Source organism: Caloenas nicobarica, chromosome 5, assembly GCF_036013445.1.
Source record: "Caloenas nicobarica isolate bCalNic1 chromosome 5, bCalNic1.hap1, whole genome shotgun sequence".
Lineage (NCBI taxonomy): Eukaryota > Metazoa > Chordata > Aves > Columbiformes > Columbidae > Caloenas > Caloenas nicobarica.
Genome location: NC_088249.1, coordinates 57,566,852 through 57,594,494, shown reverse-complemented (window position 1 = coordinate 57,594,494; position 27,643 = coordinate 57,566,852). Strand labels below are relative to the sequence as shown.

The window sequence follows — 27,643 nt, the reverse complement described above, 5'->3', positions numbered from 1 at the left end:
AGTATCAGAAAACTGAGGAGAATAAGGATTCTGCGTATCAACAGAATTGTATTAGTTTGTGGCAGCTGTACAGTGCTTTAAGTTCCTAATTGCCAAGTACATTGTGGCAATTAAAATGACTTGTCAGGTTCTAGACAAACACATGACTGATGACTATGAGATTCATGTTTTAATCTTATCTGAATTTTTAAAATTCAGATTAGCTACAAGCCAGAAAGTAAAATTACCTCTCTTTTTTGTTTTTGTCTTTGTTCTACTGAAGCAGTTTCACCTACCCTTAGTCCTAAAGTTTCACCAGTAGCATCTCGGAGCAACTCTCTCACTCTCCCAGTTCCATCAGGTAAAATGATCTATACAGGCTCAAACTTTAACTTATAAAGGTAACAAAAAATGTCGTTTTTAATATATCTTGAGGAGAAGTCAAAATCTGTAGATTCAGGCATCTCCTCTTAAATATTACAAAGCTCGTGAATGCCCACAAAATATATTTTTACGTATTTTTTTTAATTACATTTTCATTCCTGTGTTGCTGCTAGATTACGTGTTCTATTTTTTATTCTTTTCAATAGTGGAGTTTCGAGAAGCTTCAGTGATCTTTCACTTACTATATTTTAGATTTTTTTCCCCCCTTTTAAATAGTATTGTCCACATTTAAATTTTGTCCTTAATATATTATGTGGAACTGTGCATATATCTGTTTGCTAATGCTGTAGTAGTGGAAATTTTGAGCAAAACATCAGGATATGCCATAATTATACATGTGTCTTTCTAGGGTCTGATGTATGCACAACCACTAACATTGAGTCCGTATCCCCAGGACAGGTAAGAACCGAACAGTCTTCACATAACCTGGTTATTACAGTGCTATATTATATTTTGCTGTCCTATTAGTCTCTTAGGAAAATGAGATGCTTTGAATGTCAAGATGGGATTATTTCTATGTTTTTTCTGCAGAGTGAGGGATTAATAAATGTTAACTCTGAAGACAAAAATCCATGAGGTAACGAGTGCAGAAGGATCATAGAGATCTGATTAGTGCAGGAAATGGAAAAAGATCCAATATAATCCTGATCTATGGAAAAAACTAATCCCTAAAATTACTTCATAAATAAATGTGACAAGCAGTGTAAAAATTAAGAGATTCCAAGTTCATCGTTTAGTATCTGTATCTAACATTTGCAACATAGATATGAAAGATAACTTGTAAATCAACTTTTCTTCCTAGAATAACAGAACTGTGAAAGAAGATGACAGGCAAACTGCAGAGGTAAGTGTTTCACATTAAGTGTTGAACAAAACCTGCCTGTTTGTCTCAGCACTCATGTGACTGACTTGTGTGACTAAAAAGGCTAAAAAGCTGTTCACTGAGTGAGAAGAAAAATGGTACTGCTCTAAGAAATTGCGAAGCGCCTGCAAGTGTAGCAGAGGTACAGCTGCCCTTTACATCCTATCATGCACTCTGCTCCAGCTCAGTTAAAATCAATATATTAAATAACTTTGTAAGTAAAAACATCTCCTAGAGCCACTTTGGTGTATGCTGGTGTTTTAGACAGGTGTCCTCTTCCAGACTCCTTTAGTTCCTATACCTCATGTTCTGTGCCCCTGATGGGATATTACTGTTCCACACAACTACTGGCAGAGCAGTTCATATGAATGTTTCCTAATTTGTTTTAGGTAATATCAAATGGCCCTTTAAAGAGATTTCACTGTGAGTGGATTAGGCAATACTTACAAAAACCAGTATGGCAGCAGAATTTTTGAGCAGTAACTATTATATAAAGGAGAGGAGTAGCAACATATTTAAGTCAGAGCCCACAGTTAGACTATATGTTGGTTGCCTTAAATTGCTGACACAAGCGCCCTTGAACAATATACAGATTCTGTACCAAAGTAGCCGAAGTATAGGCACACATTCTTTTGCCAGTTCTCCTGTAGAGGTTGCTGCCAAGTTATAATCTATGGTACTGCACACAAAGGAAGAAAAGAGAAATTAAAATATGTACTTTAACCTTGCGTACAAGCCTATCATTTTTTTTTTCCCTTGAGAGGTTAGGGACTAATGGAAAACAATCAAATGAAAGTATTATAGTGCTATAAAATCCGGGGTTAAAGGTGTATACTCAGAGAAACCTTACGTTAAGATGATGAGAAACTTTGCTATATGTGGATTATTATAATGGACTCTGGAATGGGAAGTGGTTATCTCAAAAGTTCAGCTAAAAGATTCCCAATTAAGTGTCGTTTCAAGTGCCTTTTAAAAATTATTTCTCTCGTCAACAGCACATTTAAAAGCAAATGTCACTGAAAAGGAAATGGCTTTTTACAGTGAAAATCTGTCCTTGGGCAGAGGGGAAAAAAGAAATCTGCACTTGCTTCTCTATTTTATGTGTGTCCCTCTACTTTCAGAATGCTGCAAAAGGATTAATTGACCGAAGGCAGAATGATCAAAGAAAGATTTCTCAGGGAAGGTTTGTTCCTCGTGCTGCTGGTTTTGAAAACTCCAAAGAGAAGCTCTTAGAACAAAAAGAAAACTTCGATCCACGTAAACATATGGATACTTTACCTAAATGTTCCCCTTCAGGTGGTGATGGTGGCAGAATGTCTCTTAACACTTGCATGAATGTTTGTGAAAATGAACTTGGAAAGTCATTCCTCAAGAAAGCAAAAGAAAATGATGTTCCTTTAAGAACCCATCTACCAGGACCAGGAATAGGAAATATAGACTCTAAGCTAAAAATTCCTGTTCCAGAAATAAGGGACCATAAAGTTTCCTGTAAACCAGAATTTAAACTGTTGGGACTGCATCCTCCTTTACTACGGGCTGTGTCATGGGATAGCTTGGAGCCTGGACAGAAAGATAAAACACATTTAAAATTACCATCTGAGGAAGATAAAAGCCTTGTTGTTGGTAATAAATCCAGCAATCAACTAAAATCATTCAAAGACCTTCAAATCCAAGTTCAGCCGGTTCGAATGCAAAAATTGACAAAGCTCAGAGAGGTGAGTCCTACCGTCAATTGTATCCTGTTCTAAAGTTATTTTCATATCTTGCTGAAATTTCAACTTGCTTAGCATTTTTTTTATCATTGCAAGAAACATACAGTAATATAATGGGAAACAGTTTCAGCAAAATCAATGCAGTATTGTACTGTGGTTTTCGTTTGCAGCTGTAGTAAAATTGTATCCTGTAACTAAATTCTATAGAATTATTCTTAGTTCTCTTCAAATATGCATCAGATGCACTGTGGTCTCTTCAAGATGCACATATCGATGTGCATATACTCTTGCACATGCAAGTTTTGGCCCCCAGAAAGAAATTGTAATACCGGTGTCAAGAAAGTACTAATTGCTTTCATTGTGACAGAAAGGTGAGTCTAAAACACAATACATCTCATTTTTTGCATCATTTATGTGACCTATAGACAGGAAGCACTTGGTTAACAGTCACGCCTTTTGTAAAATGTACTTGGGAGTAAAATGATCTATTTCGATTTCTAAAGAGAATTTTAAATCTGAAGAATCTTTCCTTCCTCAGGATGTAACAACATTCTCTTTTAAAGAGTAACTTATGCTCTTTTACTTCCTTTGCTTCCCTGTGCGTTGCTTATTCTACCCCTTCAGAATTGTCCTCAGATCCACAGGCTCTCACAATATATTGACTAATTAATGGATTTCTGTACGAGTGGGCCGAGACCTGCATATAAACAGAAAACTTTAACTGAAGTTCAGAGACAGTTACTACACATTGTTTAAAGGGTGATGAGCCTTTGTGTATCATATACCATTTGTGAACTTTCTTTGGTTTTAAAAATCACTTTTACATTGTTTAGCTGAGTGGTTTTGGGTCCTGTGTTGGTTGGTATTCTCCCTTGTAAGGGCAGTAGTCCTGTCATTCAATATTACTAGCCTTTGCAATAACATTACATTTGCAAGATCTTAGGGGACAGGAAATTAGTCCTGTATGGTATTTTTGCTTATTGAACGTTCTCAGAAAATGTCTCCAAGTGTATAGAGTTTTAAAACTGGGTGTCCCTGGGAGCAGGGGCACATAAGGGACAGCCAGACTTAAAGTTCCTAATTCTAACACGGTGCAAATGTATCAGCTTCTTGAAGGATAGACTTGTAATGTGAAATTTATAAATTAATCCATTGTTAAGTAGTTGTCTAAATGATTGGTAAAATTTAAGAATTAAACCCTAAGAATTAATCAGTGTATTGAAAAGTAGAAATGTCGTGAAATGATAAACCACCATAATAAGGCAACTACCACATGTGTATAGCAAAAAAGACCTTTGAAAGAAACAAAAAAAGTAGTTACTTTCCTCAACAGACCAATAAGAATATTTTCTTTGGCCTCCAGTAGTTAATATTTTATGATGAACACAGGGCTTCCACATGAGGAATTCAAATTGCTTGGGAATGGCAGCTTAGTTATTCATATTTTCTTGTTTATGTAACACACATATTCTTAGCATATATGTACTGGAATTTTTGTTTATAGAGACAGTTGAGCCATATGATTTTGAAAGTCCTAGAAGCTGTTAAGCACATATAGTAGTTACAATCAGAAAATGAATACAGCATGATATGTAATTCCAGTTAGGTGAGATTTGAACTCTGTCTCCAGTAGGAATTGTCTACTTATACACAAAAGTGGGTGTTTGTGCATTTTAAACATATTTGAGAATGTGAAAGTAGAAAATGAGGAGATGAGGAGAAATAAGATAACAAGGTTTAATCCCTACCTGTAAGGAACAGGGGCTGAGTACAGTAACAGTGAAATATTACCTTGCAGCTGTAGCATACCAAGATTTGGTGTGAATAAATCCTATTGATTAAGTCAAAGTGGTAAGGTCTCATATATCCAATTTTCTGATTTTTTTTTTTTTCTTCTTTCTGAGATACTTATTACTATGGCTATATTCAAAACTGCTTTTCCCACTCTCAATTACTAAAACTCTGATTTACCAAAACTCCATTTTTCTGCTTGAGTAAGGGGCACATGTCGCAAATCTCTGCCTGACCAGGAATTTTTCTAAATAATGCGTGTATGCAATTTGAAATATGGTAATATTTAAGAGTGTGTGTGTGGAGGTACATGTATCCATGGAATATAGCATCTGTCTATAACTTGATATAAATATCTCCACTGTGTTTATTAACTAAGCCAAATGTTATATTTGGTGTTCTCATGGCAGGATTATTTAAATTCAGATTTCTAGTTAAATTACTTAGAAATGTTACTGTTTTTCTTAACAGGAGCACATTTTGATGAGAAATCAAAATTTAGTCGGACTTAAGCTTCCTGAACTTAGTGAAGCAGCTGAACAGGAAAAAGGTGCAGTATCATAAAAGCTGGAAGGAGTGTTTGTTATACACTGATTTTTATAATTGACTAATATGGAGGGGAGAAAAGTATTTTTCTTCAATTGCAATAGTAGTTGTAATGAAGCAGTCATGGAGGAGGGTAGTAAATAATAAATAAGAGAGACCAATAATAGAAGTATCTGAATTTCTTGATGGTCTGAGCCAAGAAGATACTGTAGGTGTAATTACAACCAAAAGAAAAGGTGCATGCCTGGAACAGAGTCTAGCTTGTACTGCATAGGTGGAGGACTGTCTCAAGTTTCAGTGACTTTCTTTTGTGGCCATAAGGGTGAATTTGATCCTTGAAAGTATAAATAAGAAATGGAATGCTTTATTCCTGCTTTTCTTTGTTTTAGTATATATGTAGCAAATATTGGAATGGCATGTTCAATTCTTGTCCAGAGCTCTATGTCAATGTGGATAAATAACAGTAAAGCCAGAGAAGAGACATAAATGTGATTGAAGGATTGGAAAAATATGCCTTACAATAAGCGGATTTTTTTTGTTTTCTTTTAGCTCAATTAGCATGACTTTTAATAATGAAAAGGATTAAAACTCTGTGTAAATGAGGAAACCGAAATTTGGCACTAAATTTTTTTCCAGTCTAACACAGGCAAATGAGGTTTGATGCCTGTAGGCTGCATCTAAACAGATTCAGAATAGAAACAAAGAGCAAAGATATAATCCCGAGGACAGTTCACTAACTGGAAGACCTAAATAGCAGTAGTGCTGAACAATCAACTGAAAATATGTAAACCAAAATTGTATATTTGTTTGGAAGTAGTTAAGTCAGAACTTGCTCAGAGTGTTTTTAATGCCACATTAGCTGAAATGGAGATAGTTAATATGAAAGGAGCTGAAACTAATTAGCCAATATTTCATCGAGAGTCAATTTCCATTTTTCCTAATACTGTTTATTTTGCTAATGCATAGATTTGCGTTGGGACTGTTTCATAAGGCCTTAAAGTTTCTGTTACACAGGGAGATGGCTGAGATATTACTTTTCATGTTATCTCTGGAAACAGACTTATCTTCAGTCCGAATGGAACAAGATTAAAAAGACTTCTTGTCCTCTTTCTGTATTCAGTGATTATATCTTTGGATTCTTAGATATGGTAATATTATTCCTGTCACTCTGCTAAGATATCATTTCCCAGAAATTCAGCAGGCTCTGTTTTAAAGTGTAAAATAGTTGCTGTTTTACCAGCCTGTCACATAATGTAGGTAGATTTGAAACTTCTGAGGAAAACATTATGAAAAGCTAAGCATTATTTTATGTAGCTTTTCAACTAAGACCTCATGAGCATCACGAGCTTTTTAGAGCCCATTACCTTATCTAAATGATAGCCAGAACATTAAGGGTCAACTCCTTATCCTCAGTGGGCAAAACAAGTGAGGGTCAAATCCTCAGCTCATTTGTTAGGGAGACTTACTTCCTTACATTGTCAGAAAAGCCACCTTGTGCTTTTTAACTGGAGTAGTAATTTTGCTTAAACAATAGGAAATAGCCAGCTACTTCATTTTTACTGTAATGAATCAAATATACTGGCTCCATCATGTTTTGCTATCAATGCCAAGTTATTGTGATCATCTTAGTAAACACAACTTTGCATCTACAGTAGTTTAGATAAGTGGAATTTATTAGATCAGGAGATGTGGTGTCAGACTGGCATTTTATGGGGACACACATGACTGTTCCGAAGTACGTACTGGAATTTTTACATACAGAGAAAATGCACAGAAATTAAATGTAGCTCTAAAGAATCTCCCATTCTTTTTTGTCTTTCAGAAGACAGGATGTTAATGCTCTCCACATTTACCAAATTTGAGCTTTTTCACGCTATTTGTTTGGCAAGCCTAAGAATCTTTCTGTTATGCCAGATGAACAGGAGAGCTGTACAAAGATATCTTCCCACGTCTAAGATTCAGAGTGGGGAACCTGACTTTCCTTTAGGAGTGTCTTTCATTAAATTCTGGCAAGATAGAAGGAGATAAGGGAATTTTTATCTATGAAATTAAATGAAATGAAAATAAAGTTAACTAACATGAATTTTTAAAAAGGTTTATGCTATATCTTGGTCCTTATGAAAGTGACGAAAGTAGAGAATGCAATTATAACCTTTATGTCCTGTTTCAACATACAGAGCAATCAAGTACATGTTGTAGATTCAGCACCATAAATGGTGCACACAATCTGTAGTATAGTACATTATAAATGATAGGTTAGATGTTCTAGTGATGAATGCGGGTTCGGTTTGAATTCTAGGAAAAATACTACTACAGTAATTGTTTTTCAGTGCGTTAGAGACTATTGGGGCACTTATCGCTTCAGTGTTTCTGATGCTGACTATTTATGCAGGATTTTTCAAATAACATTAAAAGGTTTTTTTTTATCTGAAAATGTCTTTAGGGCCTTCACCTCTCCCCTCTCCCACTGAAGAGGAAGAGACAAAGAATAGCTCTGATGTCATGCCCAGCATTCCTGATGTATTGCTGCGAAAACTACGAGTGCACAAATCACTTCCAGGAAGGTAAAAGCTCATTAGAAGTAGAAAGACATCATCTGGGGGAAGACACTAGTGGTTTCCAGTGAACTCCCTGTATGGGGATCCATATAAGTAGAGAAATATCTGCATCTTAAAATGTGTAACACAGATTTTCTGAAAAATTTTAGGGAGTGCACCAACTTCCAGTAACTGGCCAACATTTAAAATTAGTTTGTCAGTTTGACATAAAAAGTCTGAAACCTAACTTGTGTGCTACAAGTACACTTTTTTACAGATTCTTCCACTGGGCTGTCCATTCCTGGTTTTCAGAATTGCTGCTGCAGATATGAATTCTTGTTGAAAATGTTAGTATTTCCTTCCCCTAGAAAAATAATCAGGCCAGATGTTGCTTTCCAATAGTAAAATTTGGGAATGTAAGAATTCTGCAGTTTTTCTGCAGGTGAAGACTTTTCAGGGAAATGGAGTTTATTTTTGCACATGTACTTGAAGTACTTGCTTGCGAATTCCCTGTCTTGGCCTGTGCAAGTAGGCACTTATCAACCTGCTGTGGCTTGGGAGTTTATCGTTTCCCTCCTAACACAATCTGAAACCGTATGTCTGCACGTTATAGGTGTGTAGGGTAGCACCATACAAGATCATTTTAGACTAGACCTATTGTTGCATAATCCAATCCAACCATAGCAAGGGAATGCTCTGGTCCATACTCTTCTGAGGTGGAGTCATAATAGACTATACATGCCAGGTGTTTGTTGAGACCTTTAGAAATACCAATTTGCATTCTGATTTTTAGCTTACTATTACCCAAACTTAACATTTTCTTGATAGAATTTAAGTGGAATTTCCCTTTTGGGAGAGAGGTTTATGTTTAAAATGATACAAAAGTCCATAATTTCAGAAAGTATTTTGCTCTAGCCCAAGAAATCTAGGGAAGAAAGTGCAAATTAAGCATTTATCGTCACATGCCTTTCATACCTTGCACGGCTGATAACTTTAGAAACTAAGCATGTTTTATTTTGTATTGCATTGGAATGAAGCTAAGCTTCTTCCATATTTCTGCATAAGCCTTTTCTTTGAGAGAAGTAAAACCATTTAAAAATGCTTATTAGACTTTAAAACAATTCCAAGCATATTTGGCCAAAACCATTCCTCAATTCACCCGTGTGTTTTTATACTATAAATACGAGAGGCCTTCAATCATTTGAAGCAGTCTATAAGTGTTCTCCATGCAGATGAAATAAATATTTAACATTTGTTATGAAGGAACTGTTATATACAATATTTTGTATAAATGAATGCATGAGGTGAGGAATTTCAGAGACAATTGCTTGATCATAATCAAACACTGAAAAGAAAAGTAATTTCATAGCTAAGTACAAAATAGGTAAATGCTGAACTGGCTTTGAGGATCAGTTAATATACAGATCTTCTGGTTTTCAGGTAACATTCTTTTATCACTTGGCTTAATCTATTGAATAGATAGACACATAACTTTTAATTCCTACTATCGATTTCTCAGAACGTTCCTAACCTAAGGAAAGACGCAAATTTTATAATTCTCTGTTCTGTTATATAACACACACAGATGCTTGAACTTCCTTTTAGAAGGATTACTCCTTCTAGTAGGCTTCCTCCTAGAATCACAATAAAAAGTATGAACACTAATACTTTAGGCACAAAATGGTTTGCCAACACAGGGGACATACTGGCCTCCCTCTTCTAGTTACTGCTAGTATAAATATTATTCTACCCAATAAAAAAATCTGCTGCTGCCCATTTATGCCAGATGCGTTGACTTTTGTATTTTATGATTAGTGGTGCAATGAATATTACAATAATATTTTAATTTTCTGAAAGTATCATGTCTGCACAGTGCATGATAGGTATGTCAACCACAACTCCTATCACTGTCATCCACTAGAATTTGTATATATGGCTCCTGTCATTTCTTTCAGATGCTTTTTATCTGTATTTGCTTGCATAAAGCTGAATAGCTCTCTGATGTTTTGGAGCAATTATGGGAAATAAGAACCTGTAAATTCAAACACAGGGAATGACTGCCATTAAGTGAGATCTTGCAATATAGTATCTATCTCATTTCTTTTGTAGTATTCTATGAAACTCCATTTTGATAACTTTTTCTAGGCTTTGTGTAGTTATTAATCATTGTTTTGGAGGAAAGTTCGTAAAACTCAAACATATATTTTGTCAGTGCCAGTATCATGGTCAGAATCATTGTGTCTTAAGTTCTGACAAAGCAGCCAAAACAGGATAGTTCAGTATACAGTGAGCTGGGGCTTGAATTTTGCCCATCTGTATTTATTTGTGATCATCATTATGAGGTTGCAACTGTTAAGAGAAGGAAAATGGGTAAAGATAAAAATTTGAAGTATAGTGTATTAAGTGACCCACAACTCCAGAAGGATAACTTCTGTTTTGCTCTTATATTTGCAGTTTATCACAGTGTAGCGCAGATAGCAGTATTTGCAGTTGCCGGAAACTTTGGTATGTTGTTGCCAATACTCAGGTGATACAGTGCTGTTGCTTTAAAAAAAAAAAAAAAAAAAAAAGTTTAGCCATAACAAGTACAATTCAATTAATTAAATATTGGTTTCACCAAAAGAAACTATAAAATATTTAAAGGGAGGATGTCTTCTGTTGTTCTTTTTGATTAAATATTACAATGGCTTTGTTTTTAGAGACAAAACAAATTAAAATGTGAATTTTCTGCTTTTATTTCTAGCTCTCCTCCACTTACTGAAAAAGAAGTTGAGGTGAGTATGTTCTTTAATTCGTGATTTTAGAGATATGCCTCAATTCTAAGTGGATACTCTAAGACTAAGGGTGGTTATTAGAATCAGGTAATTGGATTTTTTTTCCAAAAAAATATTTATCAGAAAAGAAACATATTGAGCTCAATAAAAAGAACAGTTTTATGAAATACGGGCAATTGTCCCAGACGGTATAAACTGTAAAAAGACTTAGAGTAGGAGCAAGTGAAACATTGTTTCTGTATTTTTCATAATAAAGTACACATTCATTTTGGCTATTATTACAATATGGTAGTAAAAAAATGAAATAAAATGATACTAGAAACTAAATTTTTTAAAATATATTTCTGTATTGGACAATAGGAGCTTTGGGGCAGTTTTTGATGTCTTGTAGTTCATTTACATAATTTTTACTTTTTCAGTTCAAGACAATAATTTTTTTGTAGGTTGCTCTTTAGCTTGCTGCCTTTGTTACTCCTTTTTTGTCACATACCAGTTAAGAAAACAAAAAATATTTACATAGCTTCAATCTAAAGGAACCGCTGGTGCCTTGTGCTTTGCAAAATTTTAATCCTAAGTAATAACGCATCTGGTAAAGAAAGAGACAATCTTTAAAAGCAGGGTGCCAGGGATAAAAATGTTAGCACTTAAACTTTTGCTGGCTTCAGTGGTAGGTGTTTATCCCTTAGGTAAAACAATGCGAATGGTGAGCTCATCCCTGGACTTCCTCTGCACACACTATCTGTTGAAAAACCTTGGGGACCCTTGGAGGAAGTCCAGCTAGAAAACAGCTCCATTGTGACTCTGATGCTTCTCGTAGGCTGCTTCCTTCATTGTGTCTCTGCTCTACTGATCTTCCAGAAAAACAGGCAGGAAAAGAGGCAGCAACACATTTATTCATATTTTAGAGGAAACAAAGAGGAGTGATTTTTTTGAAACAATCTAATGTAAAAAATATTTTCAATTTTCTGTTTCAATACTTATTTAAGCACCAAAGTTTGTTAAAACTACCTTATTCATAAGTTGTTATTGGAAATTACATTGCTATGACACTTATTTTAAAGTGCCTTTTTTTAATCCAAACAGAATGTATTTGTTCAACTTTCCTTGGCCTTTAGAAATGATAGTTATACCTTAGAATCTAGAATTAATCAAGCAGAGAGAGAGAGAAATCTTACTGAAGAGAATGCTGAGAAGGAACTGGAAAACTTTAAAGCAGCCATTACGGTAAGAAAACAACAATCATTCCTTTTGTGAACTATAATGTACATGAAAGTGCACACGGATTTGAAATATGCGCGGCTGTGCTTGCTCATACCTATACTAAATGCAGTCCCAAAACTTCATTTTCTGCTGCACAAGTTCCTTACTGTCGGCTGCCTAGCACTCTGCACCAGAGAGGGCTTTTCCTGCCAGGGTGGGCCACCATTGCTAGAAATGAACAGAGGATGTTGCCCCATTCTTGGGGAATAAGTATTATTAATTTGCCGTTCAGTTCTTGGAATAAGCCTGTGACAAAGCTAAGAGCCTTCAGAGCTGCAATTTGAGCACTGACCCGTGCTCTCCTGGGTGAGACCTTCTCTAGCAGTAGATTTGAGGTGTCCAGTTAAGTGAGACACTGAAATGATCTGAGTCCTGAGATTTCTGACTTGAAAAACCTCTTAAGTGCAGATAACAGAAGGTGGTATAGGAAAGGAAACAGTAAGTACTTACGGAATATATGTAATCCCAGGTTCAGGTTATGGGCCTGAACACATTTTCATTCCAGCTGTCCCTGATGGTTTTTTTTAACAGCAGTAGTTTTCAGTCCTCCTTGCCAGCTTTCTCTGGATTTTCTAATCAAAATGTCAAATATATCTCTGTGTCACACAACTTAAGTGCTACACACGTTTTTGTGCAAAAAAGGAAGGGATGCTTCGATACCATGCTGCTAAATGAAATACCCATAAATCCAATTAGCATGTTACAAGGAGGTGCTGCCATATATTTGAGAAATAGGAGAATGTATAATTCTGCCATTTAATTTATCAATAATGTAATCAGGTAAGGAATGATATAATTAAAATAGATTGTGATATTTACGTCTTTCTGTAGGACAGGCACATGTTATATGGCTCAATGACTGTTTTACCAGTCCTCATGATTTTTTTTGTCAATCTTGTGATAATTGATGTTTTATTCAAAAACCCAACTCCAAGAGAAAGCTGATTTATATGAACTTCAGATTTGCTGGAGAAAATAAGCAAGTTATGGTTGCTAAGAAAAACGTGAAAATCTGAAGTTCTTTGCATGTTTTTCTCAGATTCCCTTATGCCTTCTTGGGTCTTGCAGTCAATTTTTTTGTGGAATTTATTATCACACTAGCTTCAGTGATAAATAAGTTTAAGAATTTATTGTTGTTGCAATTGTTGCCATTGCACCAAATTCATCAGTATCTTGGCTGTGTTTCTACAGCAAAGGTTTGCACTACAGATACAATTTCTCAGATGACTCTACCCAAAACGTTACTGCACGTCGCTCCCTTCTTTTGAAGGGAGGAAATAGAAGAGAAGGAGAGGTTATTCTTTTCTCATAGATCATTTCAATGCCTTGACTTGCTCTTGCAGTAATACAGGTGAGGGGTTGCAGGGAACTAGGGCACAACGTGACTGGTCAGAGGCAGAATTGTGTGAACAGCAACACAGTGATTAATTACTTAAGACACCTCAATGCCAAAAGTAGTGCATCCTGACGATGCACTTTAAGAATATAAGAATCATCCAGCATCACAAAGTCTGCCTGTAAGTCTGAACTAAATTGTATTGGGCTTTCTTGTATCAAACTTTTCTGTGAACAGAAAACTCACTCAGTGAAAGAGGTGTTAATAAGGCTTTGGCTAAGATTACATGTAAATTCACTCTCGCTTTCGGTAACTAATCCTAAGGAAGTTAAATGCTTCAGTGTTTTTCAGTATTAATCTGAGCTATCAAAGTGACAATATTAATCCAAGGCATAAATATGTGTACTGATTGGAAAAAAAAAAAAAAAAAAGTTAAGAAATTGTAATTGCTGTTTGATTTACAGGCCAGTTTTCATTACTCTTTTGCATTTTGAATTCCTGAGACTATAATGTCTTATTTTCCAAATAACTGAAGCATCATGGAACTGAAATAAATAACATAAATGGCCTTCTTAACACCTTGTGCCCAGCGAGTTAAGATGTTCTTTGTGTTTTAGCAATCATCTAAGTACTAGTTCAAGTAAGATTGGCATTTGTAAAATTAATCATTAATTTCAAAAGGAAAAATACTGCAGGTGTGCTCAGCCCTTTTTAACCCCTCGAAAGGTGTGCCTGCAGACGCAGCGAAGCACCATTCTGAAACAGAGCAGCAACACTTTCTAGGTAACCTCTGGTGGTAGGGATGGCATTCCTCTGGGGCTACTGTGTCCATGTGTAGTTCTGCCTGGACATGTCTACCCCACCTCTATGGCTGGACATGGCAGTAAAGCTGATGTATTTTCACTTCAGTCTTCAGCTCACTTGTGGCATCACTATGAACACAGAGAAGCTTACCAGAAGCTATTGGAGGATATCGCTGTTCTGCGGCGTTTAGCTGCTAGACTGTCTAGTCGTGCTGAGATGGTTGGAGCAGTTCGCCAGGTAAGAACATCCTGGTGTCTGACATGTATCCTGGTAGCATGTGTTCACTCCTTCTCTTTTTCAGCCATAGCTGGTGGTTATATTAGCCCTTCGAAGTTTATTTGGCATTTTGACAGATTAAAGATGTTTATTGTTGTGTCAGATAGGACACCATTTCAGCCTAGAAACAGAATTTAAACAGGAGATTACCCATGAAACTATTCAACATCTCTACAATAGGAACATATATATTATTCAGAACTATAGCTGCTTATTTAAAATCAATGCAGCATGAATAAGAAAGCTTTTCTGGGTCAAAAAGCCCCTCTAGTTCAGTCACCTGCCTTTGGCAATAGCTTAGTCAGACATCTATACAGAGTATAAGAACAGAGCAAGTATAAATGAGAACACAGTAATACCCTCCTAGATTCAAGACTGGCGAGTCTGCCCACTAAACTAGACTGATGCCAGTGAATAAGACCTTCGAGGATTTGAGTACAAGTGTACATAAACCACATAACTAATAATACAGGCACATAAGTAGACTGTATAAATATATGATAAAACAAATTATAGTATTCTGTGGGTATATATGAATGCGTGTGCATTTGTGTTCTAATTAGGTTTGGAATTTTCAGTCATAGAGGTACTAATATTTCTTTAAGAATAACTATTCCAGGGCACAAACAGAGGTGAATGATTTGTTTGAGAAGTGCAGACATTACCTGAGTATTCCCCTCTTTTCTTCCTTAGGAGAAGCGGATGTCAAAGGCAACAGAAGTAATGATGCAGTATGTGGAAAACCTGAAAAGAACGTATGAAAAAGATCATGCCGAACTAATGGAGTTCAAGAAACTTGCCAATCAGAATTCTAGCAGAAGCTATGGTGCATCTGGTAAAAAAAAAAAAAAAAAAAAAAAAAAGTTTGTCTTGCCTCTATACAGAGAGGTGTTGGTGCTATTTATGATAAAAAGTGAAGTATCATGAAAGCTGTTCATGAAGTTCTGATCTAGAGGAGCAGATTTCAAAAAGTTATAACAGCTAGAATATTTCATACAATCCATGCTTAATGCTATAGCTTGGTAATTTAAAATCACTATCATTTACCAAAGTCTGAGAAGATATGATGACAGATTGATTGACCTCTTGCACATAAGTGTAGCTTGCACATTTTAATGCAACTAATTTCATTATTGAAAATGAATTTTTTTCTTTTTGTAACCTTTTCTTTCCTAGTTTGCTGGAGACTGAGATACTCACATTTTCTTTTGCAAAAACTTGATTATGGAGACAAATAGTGGGCTTTTGCCTGATCTCAGTAAAGATAGTAATGGTTTGATTTTTTGCAATTATTTCAGATTTCTTCTTCGGGTGTAATTGGGACTAGAACTGAATGACAGATAAAAACGTAGTCACTGCAGACTTCATATAAATATACTATATCTAAGTTAGAAATACAAGCAAGTAATGTTATTTATAGAAATTCATATAGTCTAAGACTGTTCTTTGTCTACTGTTTTTTTGCAGAAGATGGAGTACCTCGTTCATCTAGATCCATGTCTCTTACTGTTGGAAAGGTATTTCTACAATATAAAGAAAATCAAGTGAACATTTTGTATAGTGAAATGTCTTTGTCCACAAACATTCGATTTTATAAGCTGTGTTCAAAACATAGTGCTGCTAAATTCTCAATATTGTTAATGTAATTTAGTGCAAATGCTTTGTAATTTTGGATATGTGATTAAGAATGATTGTGCAATAATGATAATGCTTGCTATGAAGTTATAAATAATAAAGGGACCTATTTATTTAAGAATAAATGTATTCTGGGCCACTTACCTGTCTTCCAGGGAATGGCTTAGGTCCTGTGCTTTGTCCTAGTTTCTCAATGAGGATGCTGAACATGCGATCAAAACTTACTATGTGATCAGAGATTCCATGATCCTATCATTTTCATTATCTTAAGAATTATGTGATGTTCGGAGTACCTTAGATGTAAACAGTTATTTTAAGTAGGGTTCGTTTTTTTTAGTTAGCATCTGAATATCTTGCTTGGTTTGACAAAGCATTCAGAGTGAAAGACTTTCTCAGACTGTTTTGGCTTGACCAGTTAGTAACTTTAACATGGCCGGTGTTCCATTTCTGTGAAACTTTTAAGTGTTGGAGATCCAGTTTGTTATAAAACTTCCTAAAACCACCAGTGATTTGAGAGATCCAAGTCCCAATGTGACCATTATGACATTTGATGGTCAGAGGCATTAGATTGTGTCTACTATTTCTTTTCCTATCCTTATTTGTTTTGGTTGTAGTTCTTTAGCTTTAGTTTATTCCTGCCACCTCTGAGTACTGAATAGAAAGAATTAGAGCACAGAGCATGCTGAGGGCAAGACTGAATTTCAAAATAAGAATGAGAAGTTGAAATGGAGGTTCTAAAAAAGATGAAATTTAACAGGGACAAGTACAAGTCCAAATAATAAATAAAGGTTAAAAAAAACCCAACAAAAAACCCCCACCAAGCCCTAAAAAAACCCAAACAAACAAAACAACAACAACAACAAAAAACCCAACAAACCACAAACAACAAAAAAACCCCACTCAAGTGGACTGGCTAATGGCTGCAAACTCTTCAGTATAGTTTTTCAGGAGCACATTAGATAAACTTCTGCCATTACTGAATAGGTATAGTTGGTTTTGTGTAGAACCAGAATCATGGAGTAGGTGACTTCTGTATATTTTGTAAATCTGTTTAACTCCTTTCCTGTCAAGTTATCTAGAGCAGAATCTTAGAAGTATTTGGATGTGCACTAAGATGAAGCTGTAATATGTTATATGTGTTTGGATTTTTTTTTTTTTTACTCAGTAGGAAGTGTAGATTTCACCAGGTAAATGTCATAGGATAAAGTACTTGGCTACTTAATTACAATAATATGATGTATGCTTGAGCTATGGTATATTATGTAAAGCTAGCATGTGTTTATCATATAAAGAATTTCCGTCGTCTTTGGGAAATGTAGGCAGTGTTGTGTGGTGCTAGATAGATGTCTGTCAATTCAAGGGTGGGGGAGAAGGCTCTGTTCTTTTGCAGAGGGAATGGATGTTATTGTTTCTGTAAGTTATAATATATAGGTTTAGAAATAATTAATATATAATAGTGGATACAGTGTATCTTAACAGGTACATTGCAAGAGAAGAGTTTAAAGTGTAACTTCATAATTTTCCAGCCTTTGTGACACTGGCACTTTTCCCAGTTATACATCTGGTTTAACCAAGGATAATCACCTCTAATAAGAACTGACAGTAACAGCTCAGAACACAGCTGTTGTGTGGCTTACACTAATGGGCTTTCAGTGTGGAGGCAAAAAGTAGCATCCCTGCACACCACCTCATTTCACACCAAGCACTTGCCATACTAGACATTACTAGAGGAGGTTTTGGGGAAAACCACAGCCCTAACAGCCATTTATCATAATTTTGCTCCCAACTTTCCTTTCCCTTAAGGGATATTAACCTACATCTTTGCCACACCTATTAACTTGTAGAATTGTTCTTCAGCCTACCTTCTTGTATGATAGAAAAAAACATGTCGTTTGTCACAGAATATGCCTCGGAGGAGAGTCAGTGTTGCTGTTGTCCCTAAATTTAACTCCTTAAACATTCCTGGTCAGTCACCAACAGCTTCACCTATACCTTCGATGCCATCCCTGGTAAGTAAAACCAACAATTTAAAGTTACTACTTTTTGTCTAAACCACCTTTGCATAGGGGCAAACCATAGTTACCAAAAAAACATAAGCCCTTTCATTCGTTTAATTTGTTTTGACCCCATCCTAGTGAAAAGGATGTACAAAGGTAATCTCTGCTGTGTAAAGGACATACGCTTTCAGAATCTACCTCCATAAATTATCACTTTGGACACAGAGCTGAATAGGGCCAGCTGATGATCTAGAGGCATTAGAAACTGGTTGAGCCAATTTGCCTTTTAATCCGTAGTAACATCTGTAGTAAAAGTAGTTATCCACTGTAGGAGAGAAGTTTTCACTAGAATCCATGCAAGATGATTGTTCTGCTTCTCTTCATTGCCAAATAGTCTACTAAAGAGAAAAGCATGCAATGAATTTATGGAAATGTATGTAGTACAAATGTAGAAGTTCTGTGATGATCTGGGATTAGTGGAGCTATCAGCCTTTGCCTTGACTTTTTGTTTATAAAATTTTAATAAATTAAATGAGAATCTAATCTGAAGCTAATAGATCTATATAAATGCTTTGGAGGAAAACTGCAAGGCATACCAACTGTTCAGAGATGAGCTAAGGTAGCACATAACCTGAAAATCATGCAGTTTTCTGTTAAAAATGTAGGGATATTTAAATGAGGGTTGTTGCTGAGAAGCTAAATCCATTTTAGTTTTACAGAAACAATCTCTTTGTGCAATTTAGTTATGTACTCAGACTCAATTGTTTCAGGAATCAAGTGTGTATATTAACCATGAATTATTCTTATTTTTTGGTTGTTTAAAATTTTAAATTGAAAACAAATTAATGTTCCTAGAGGAGCAACAGAGTAAATTCATTCTTCACGGATCAATATATGAAGACAACTTTTCTTGGAAAAACTAAGCAGGGTAGAAGGGAATGTCCCAGAAAATTCTTAGTGGGCAAGTCCATTGTTCACCGTGGTTAGTAGGAGTAATTCAGAAGCTCCACATTAAAGATATCTTGCTCATGGGTGTGGGAAGAAAACTGAAATAGCACATTGACTTTGTCTTTTTACTGAAGACTCATTTCAAATTAATTAACGAATGTAAGATTTATTGCTGTTTTTCACTTACAGTCTGAATCACCTAGCAATGGAAGGAGCAATCTAACGTCTACTCCCATTCTGCCAGCACTTTTAGAAAAGTGAGTTCTCTCCAGGTTATCTCATTACCTATTAAATCCACCTATGAAATTAAAATTATATAATTTCTATGTTTCCTAACAGAAGTTGTACCAAGGCATAAGGTGTTGAAATCAGTGACACAATATTCATTTAAGTTGATTCACAATCTGGTAATTGTGTTTTACTGTATCACCATCATATTGTTCCTTTCATGTTCAAAGAGTTGACAAGCCGTGTCTCAGAACTACACCAAGCCTGCTATGATTGTTAGAATTGATCAAGTAAAAAATGCAGCAGAAGATTATACATTTAAACAATTGAATAGACCTGCCTTCAGAACTTGACAAAACTGGGACTATTACATACGATTCATGTGGCTTTTTTTAAAAAAAAAAAATATTTCCTGGAACAAACGAATGCTGTATCTAAAGCTGGCTCTGAGCAGCTCTGGGTATGAATATTCCTTAACTTGACTATCCCAGCAAAAGAAGTTGTGTCCTGCCCATGCCTTTTCAACATGTGGCCAGCTGGTAAGAATGATATTTTGAACTATTATGATATCCAGCATCATGTAGGTATTTAAACTTACATGAATAAACATAAATATACAAAATTCAAAAGTATAATTTATTATAATAGTAGATAATGAACATTTTACAGAGGTAAAAAGAATTATTGAGTAGCAATTATCTTTTTAGTATAAAATGGATTAAACATTCAGCTAAATTAAAGCATTAGATTTGAGATTTTGGTTTTAACAACCTAAGAATTTAACAGCTAGAGAAGTTGCATTGTAAAACTAAAAAATAGAGATACAAAGGAGAAAGAGGTTTTGTTTGGTTTGGTTTTTTTTTTTTTTAGCCTGGTAATAAGCAAATACCTCTATCTATATTTTTCTAGTACATATAAATTACAACAATATTTTTCATTAAATCATTTGTCCTTCTGACTCTATATTACTTATGATTAGTGTAAATGTCCTGGATGGATTAAAGTGTGCTGCTGTTATCCATTTTCTGTAATAGTTCCACAAGACATTCCATGGGTTTAAATAGTACTGTTAGGACTTTCAGAGCAAAATAATAGTTATATGGACAAGGAAAGCAGAAAATTACTCTCCTGAAAAGCATTTGCATCTACACATTTTTGGAAAGAACTTTTAAGTTCTTTCAGTTGAAATTCATGTACACACATAATTTAATTTTATACAAGTTCTTGAAATGTAAAGCCTCTGCAGCAATAGAATACAAAGATGGGCAATATGAAAACATGTGAGACTGGGCTGAGAACAGAAGGCAGAGTCAAGCTGTTCTACAAGGTCTTTGTAAACAGTTGCCATTATGGACACAGGGACTGTTGCACTTGCAAACCCATGTGTGTATATACTTTATTCATATGTATAATCAGCCTAGAAAGCAAAAATAAAAATTTGTCAGGCATATTTCCAAATACTTATTTCTTTGACGAGATGTTGTACATTCTGAGGAAGTTGCTTGCTGATGTTTCAGAAGTAAAACTTACTAAACCATCACATTGATTTTTGTTGTTGGTTTTGTTACTACTACTACTACGGTCATTTAGATGGTTTGCAATGTCACAATAAAATACCCACAATATTAAGTTAAAGTTTGTTAGGATGATTTACACATGACAATTACAAGCTTTAAAATATGTAGATCTCACATCTGTACAGAATAATGATTCTTGCATATTTTATTATTAGCACTGAGGCAGGACAAAGTTTATCTTATGTCTTTGTTTTATCTCTGTACTTTACTGAGAATGAAAACATGCAACAATTGGGAAAACAAAACCAGTGAACTATGGCACTAGTTGTCACAACTCAACAGAACTCTACAAGATTTAGACCATCTTTTGAAATGGTACAGAAATTTGGGGGGGAAGGGGGAGCAGAAATACTACCAATATTTCTTACTGGATCTTAAGAAAACAAATCATGTTCTCAAGTAACAGAAGTAGCAATTGAAATTCAAGTTTGAGCATAAGTACGTAGTGTAAAATTACATAGTTTGGCAGAGTTTTGTATATTTAAGCACTTCAAGCGTATATTCATGATGTGTTTAAAGTTCAAGTGAAAATAATATCTACTGTTAGCAAGACTCATTGTGAGAAAATCCATTGCCCACAGATGGTGTCAATCAGGATGAAGTGTTCTGCCATTGTTTTTAGTGCCAGAAAAATAACGCCTGCAAAAGGGTTAGATTCGAGAAGTTGAAATGGGATCCACTGTTGAGTGTGTTAAACCTAGACTGATAGATTTGCTAAGTCATGTCTGAATCACTTGAACTCTTTGTCCCAGACTTAAATAAGTAAGAACAGGTGAGCACTGCAGAAAGAGACAAATATATAATGGCTCATCTTTAGGCTAGATGCTCAAAGCTTTTACTCAAGAAAAGTTTTAATGACAAAAGCTATGTATATATTTTTTTAACCTGTGCATCACTTCAGCTTATAAAGTCAGCAGAGAGAAGTACCTAAAAGGCAAATAAGAAAAATGTTTTGTGAAGTTAATATTTGGTACTATTTCTATTCTTTTCCTCTGACATAGCAGGCTACAATTTCTAAGATGATTTTTAAAAAGTTGAAGCAAATATTTTGAAGAATAGCAAATAAATGCCACAGATAAGCCAGGAGACAAATGCTCTTTTCTGTTTTCTAAAGAAGAAACAAAATGCAAGTTTTAATACCTTAAAAACATATTAATTACTGTTCTTAAATTACAACATTTTGAAATTAAAATTTTGCTTAACATTTAATTTCTTTCTTTTGAGAGGCATATTATTTCTCTGATATAGATTAAAGAAGAAAAATCGGGAGTCACAAAATTGTGTGTGATTGTTCTTGTTCAGTAGTATACTCCAAATACAACACATTTCAGTGGTATTATTTTCTGTTTGTGTGTTTCTTTTGTCTTGGCAGTGGTAAGACTAATGGAGAGCCTGACAGTGAAACAGCTACTTCTGTGCTGGCACAGAGTTCGTTGGAAGAAATCAGTCCTGAAACTAAAGCCAAGATAGAAGAGGAAGCATATAACAAAGGGTGGGAATATTTTTATGTGAACTGAATCTGCAAATATGTGCTACCAGATGAGGACATATGTATGATAGTGTAATTTTAAATGCAAAATGAGTTACATAATAAATACAACCTCCTTCAGGAACGTGGGAAACAATGTGAGTGAGCTTCACTCGTATTTGCATCATAGCTGTTCACTTCCACCCTTTATTAACTTTAGCCAGACTGTGGGAGAGCAGCTGTATCGGAGATTCTGGGTTAGGCTGGTGTTCTTATGCCAACAGTGTTCAGCTTTGTGATAGGATAATCCAAAACCACGTTATAAAATGTTTATTCTGAAAAGTGTATATCGAAATGAGTAAAGAGTAGGTATCAGCTTTTGCAGTGAACTCATGTTGTTTGTATCACAAAGTGCTTTACACAGCAAGTTTTGGGGAAATTAACAGCTTTGGGATCTGTTTCTGAATGTCAACGATGTGAAGAGTGAGACAAAAATTGTGATCCTCTCCTGCAGAATCCAACAAGCCATCTATCTTGAGCATCGATTAGCACTTTTTCTCCAGAAAAAAAATAGAGAGGGTGTTCAAAATGGTTGAAAACTAATAGAGAAATACTTACCAACTCCTTTACAACAGACCAAAGTTGTGCTCTGCCGAGGACTATAACCTTTTTTTCTTTTTTAAGATGATAAATTTGGTAACAGAGCTAATATAATTCTCTATGAAGGAAACATGGCTCAGTGTGCCATACTCATGTTATTTAGCTAGAGGTACTTTTTTCCACGTGCTGCAACACTGCTATTTGTGTTTTATTGCACATAACAAAACATAAAGCTAATTTTTTGTTACATAGGAACAGGCTTATACAGCATACTAGACTAAGAAAAATGTTTTGTGTGTTAAAGCTATCAGGAAGGCTTGAAGAAAACCAAAGAACTTCAGGAACTGAAGGAAGAAGATGAAGAGACACCAAAAGAAAGTCATGATGAACATGAAGAAAGTGAAAATGAAGATGAGATAAAAAACCTGAAAAGCAGGTGAGACAGTGGTGTAATATATCCATACAAGAGTGGTCACTTTTTTTCTATTTGTGGTACCCAGCCAAGAGTTTAATACTATTATCTTGACATAATTTCTTCCAGTCTGGGGATACATATTTGAAATAACAGTATTCTCACAGAAAGGCATATTACAAGATAACACAATTGAAAAATGCAAAACTTTCTATTTTGATATTTCAACTCAAATTGTATGTTGACATCAAGTTGTTTCATCTTGATGGGGTTTGGTTTTGATTTGAGGTAAAAGATATTCCACAGAAGTTCTTTAGATGCCGGAATACACCCCTCAGTAGGCACGGGTTGTCTCATACAAGTTGTAATTGAGGAATCTGATGCCCATATTTGTGCCATATGTCATTCCCAAAGGATCTTCACAGATGAGTCCGTACATCTACAAGGTGAATGCAGATTAAGACAAGCTCCCCAGTTATGTTGGACTAGCTCTGATTTGGACCTGAAGCATTTGATGCTTAACTGGAAATCTTTTCTGAAATTTTCAGCTTTTCTCAGAGTTAATTATTGAGTTTTCTTAGTGGTTCTACTACCCAATTCGATATACCTGCAATTTGCTGAATTTTAAAAGCAAAGCGACTTTTGCATTAGAGAGGAATTGAATGCTGGCCAAAGCGAGTAATACGTCCAGTCCCAAACTAAGGTAGGGATCCTTACCTGATCCAGAAGAATTAATTTCCATTCCATAACCATTATGATTATAAACATCTGTTCATTTGAAATTTCAGCCATGTTCAGAAGGGTAGCCATCTCACTAGTCATGAAACTCTTAGGAAGAAATGTTTACAACATGTTCTATGTTTAGTTGAGCAAGCTATGAACGGTGCAGAATTTTACATCATATCAGGCTCTGAGATTTGCCAGCTGACAGGTGGAAGAAATAGAAGTCAAGCTTACAGTCTTCAGCTGCCTCGCAAATATCACCAATATCTGAGTGTACAGCTCTTCCTAAAAGAACAGTCTGATTCTTCTTTGACAAGGTGTTTGTATTTGGAAGAAAGATGGTGCACCATACATATGCGAAACTTCTCAAATTGAAAAACTTAAGATAATAAATTTGCATATGATTAATATATAACAGTTTTCTTTTAATTTTACAGCAGACTTGAAGTCATCATTAATTATTTACATATATTGTACCCCAAACTGTGTAAACACTGGAATGTGGTATGGCTCGTAGTGGCTGCGATAATCATTTTTGCCGTGGTATTGGGAATCTACCATTCATACAACTCCTGTGATGAAAAATCAGAGGGACCTGAAGGGAAGGCCAGCTGTTCTGCCACCCATCAATATTCCTGGTGGAACTCAGGATTTCAACATGAGCAACGCACTGAATAATAGAGAAGCAACCATGTATTTATGGTACCTGAGCAAGTATGTGTATTAGGACACAATTGTTGTAGGTAGTGCTTAGTCAGCCTTCTGGTTGTTAAATATGATCTGTTAGACAAGTGAGTTACTCCACACCATCAGGTTTGGGGATACATTGTGAACATACCTTGCTAAAATGACAATCTGATAAATAATCCTGTCTGTCCTCTTATTGTAAATGCCTGATACAAATAAATTAATATTGAATCATGATAAGGTTTTGCAGTAATCAGCAACCAGCAAGACATTTAAAATAATGATTTGCACAGGACATTATTTCTGCTATGGTTTTGAAGAAAATCATAAAACTTCCATTTGCAGTTAGTGCTTTACTTTTATTTTCTGAATTTACTGGTGATTGTTGAAGTACTAATGGCATTTCAGTCCTTTGGGTTTAAAGAGTCTAATTAATTTCCTTATTCATGGTTATTGAGTAGAAATAGAAGCTCTTCTATGGAAGAATTATATTATCAGACCAAATGCCTTGCTGATAAAGTAATTTTATAAGAGGAATTATCTGTATGATTATTTAAATGGAATACTAAGTACATGCATAGATGTGTTTTATTATATACTTTAAGAATGGGACCACCACTTTTTTTTTTGATACACAACAAAACCCAAAATGAGGTCTCGGTGCCGCAGTTAGTATCGTAAAATAAATCTGGGAATTTGGGATATATCAAAGGGACATGCTTTGCAAAAGATTCGCATATGACTCTCAGTCAATACTGGTTACAGCAAAAAGTAGTTGTTGTCTGGAAAGTTGGATGTGTTGCCCAAGCCCATAATACAGCAGTCTTGGATGTAGGAAGCAATCTTCAATTCTTTATTAAAAAAAAAAAAAAAAAGTCTTCAAACCTCTGTATACACTGTATACAGGTGATCACACTAAGTGGACTCTTCCCTACTGCTGATACTGGAAGCAGAGATCCTTAGAGATCTGCACTAGGAACACAGTTCTGCATACATCAAAAACCCTACCAGTGCCCAGGTGAATCAGGACATGCAAGCAGTGAGGACTTTTAAGAGGTTGCTGCATGTCTTCAGTAGTTCGTTTTCAGAATCTGATGCCAAGTATATAACTGTTCTGATATGCTTTCAAAGCTAAAACTATCAGGTCATGACAGGATATTCTTTTGCACAGATTTTTTAACAATTCTGCCTATTTGGGAGTTATGAGTTCTTACACAAGAACGTGAAAGCCTGTAATTTTTAGACAAGCAATTTCAAAATGGTAAAGCCATTATCTGTAAAAAAAAAAAACCAAAAAACCAAAAACAAAAACAACAAACCACACCACCTAGGGCTGAGGCCAAATGCATGTCACTTAAGATACACCACAGGTACCTGCTGAACTTCACATCTGATTGAAGATGAACTATGAGTGTCTTGCCATAGCTATGTGCTTGAGTGTAACCGTAATATCAAAATCAGTGTGACACTTGATTGCACTCGTGTCTTGCATTCTTCTGGCACTTTCTGACTGATTAACAGGTCTGTTTACCAACTCAAGGGTCAGTAAGTTATGAAGTACTGTAATTTCAGTTCAGATGCAGTTAGTATTGTCTTGTTTCCTTTTGGTGTCAACGCTGAACCTCAATTTAACTATCAAAGAAAACAGGTTTCTAACTCAGTCATAAATTAAATTCATGTATCTGGCACTAGTAACAACCATCCTGCTGGTGAATTTTGTTTGTTATATCTTTAGCCACATGTTTCTTAACAGACATTAATATTGAAAAAGAAAGGAAAAAAATTTTAAAAGCAAACCACTACCACTTTTTTTTTTTCCTTGGGGGCGGAACTGAGAGAGAAGTCTATAAGCAGTTGGGAGGGGTGGTTGTTTTAAAGTATATATTGTTGAGGAATGGTGTGCTTAAGGAAGTTCAAAAAGGATAATGGGAAAGTGTCATTTGGTCTAAAATTGTAATTGGTAAAGAATAAGACAAAAGAAGGCTTCTTGCAAATTACTTGGTATCTGTTTGGTTCAGTTAGAATATCTGACTATGAAGAACTGCTGTGACATTTCACATACTTTCAGTATTTGAAGAAACTTGCCAGTTGCTCTTTGAATACTTCTTTATTTAAATCAGCTTCTTTAGCTTAATATTCTTTGCAAATAGTGTTGATAACTTAAGGCAATAAAAGTAGAAGGTAAACAGTCCTGAAGATTCAGGACTCAATGCCAAAAATTATGGTACATATTTGATAATGTGATTGTGGAAATGTTGGGCTGCACCAAGGAAAAATAATTAGCAGTGCTTATAACTGAATTATTTCACTCTTATTTACAACTGCACTGATGTGGGTCCAACATTTTATTTTAAGTGCATGTAGCAAGTTATTGATATAAATCGGACTCTTGAACTGCTTAATGTTAAGTGCGTCCTAAGATTTTTTTTGGTCAACGGGTGCCTGACGTTTCCATCCTCTCCATTCAGCACACTGGCTTTTGGTGGACTTAGTGCACAAGGGCAAGTTTCTGTAAGTAATTGTACTGATTTGAACTGAACTACTTGCGTGTCTAAGGCAAGTATAATTTAGCCACAAAGTTATTAATTGTTGTGGGCAATGGACTGAAAGGGGCAAGATATTTCATGAGGATGAAAATATAAAGATAAAGTTTATTTACAAAAAAAAAATCTTGTTCTTTTTTAGTGGACAGTTTGCTTAAAGTAGTTATAAAATGATGAACCACAATGACTAATAGCACATTAAATGGTTTTGATTGTTTTTCAGTTAATTGATGAAGACACATTTTTAACAGGAAACTAGGTGGAGCTCAAAAACTATTCTAAATGTAATTTTATCTGTTGGGTATTAGTTTGCTTTATCTGGGGGCAAGGGGGAACAAAACCTGTTTTGTGTTCAAAGATCACATAACAAGAAATAGATATATTATTTATGCTATTAACACTGAAGTAGTTTTCTTGAGGTGCAATATTTATTTTTCTGCTTGGATAAGACACGTTTATTATTTTTCTTGCACAGCACAGATGTTTCTAGTAAAAGGAATTTTA

The 27,643-nt window shown here is 35.2% G+C and overlaps 1 protein-coding gene across 5 annotated transcripts in view; it reads left to right on the top strand.

The window, feature by feature from the left end:
* Positions 1 to 27,643, top strand: part of IRAG1 (inositol 1,4,5-triphosphate receptor associated 1) — a 75,096-nt gene extending 47,453 nt beyond the window's left edge. For 3 of the 5 annotated variants that reach the window (XM_065635260.1, XM_065635259.1, XM_065635256.1), the window contains 16 exons: positions 263 to 340; positions 773 to 822; positions 1,226 to 1,267; positions 2,407 to 3,000; positions 5,260 to 5,338; positions 7,778 to 7,898; positions 10,615 to 10,645; positions 11,729 to 11,869; positions 14,151 to 14,282; positions 15,015 to 15,156; positions 15,789 to 15,838; positions 17,858 to 17,965; positions 19,091 to 19,158; positions 22,079 to 22,198; positions 23,079 to 23,210; positions 24,347 to 27,643. In XM_065635260.1, the coding sequence (XP_065491332.1) occupies positions 263 to 340; positions 773 to 822; positions 1,226 to 1,267; positions 2,407 to 3,000; positions 5,260 to 5,338; positions 7,778 to 7,898; positions 10,615 to 10,645; positions 11,729 to 11,869; positions 14,151 to 14,282; positions 15,015 to 15,156; positions 15,789 to 15,838; positions 17,858 to 17,965; positions 19,091 to 19,158; positions 22,079 to 22,198; positions 23,079 to 23,210; positions 24,347 to 24,587 (2,129 nt within the window). In that variant the 3' untranslated portion in view covers positions 24,588 to 27,643. The remainder of the gene's footprint in view (positions 1 to 262; positions 341 to 772; positions 823 to 1,225; positions 1,268 to 2,406; positions 3,001 to 5,259; positions 5,339 to 7,777; positions 7,899 to 10,614; positions 10,646 to 11,728; positions 11,870 to 14,150; positions 14,283 to 15,014; positions 15,157 to 15,788; positions 15,839 to 17,857; positions 17,966 to 19,090; positions 19,159 to 22,078; positions 22,199 to 23,078; positions 23,211 to 24,346) is intronic. The other 2 variants (XM_065635257.1, XM_065635258.1) reach the window with 2 other exon arrangements.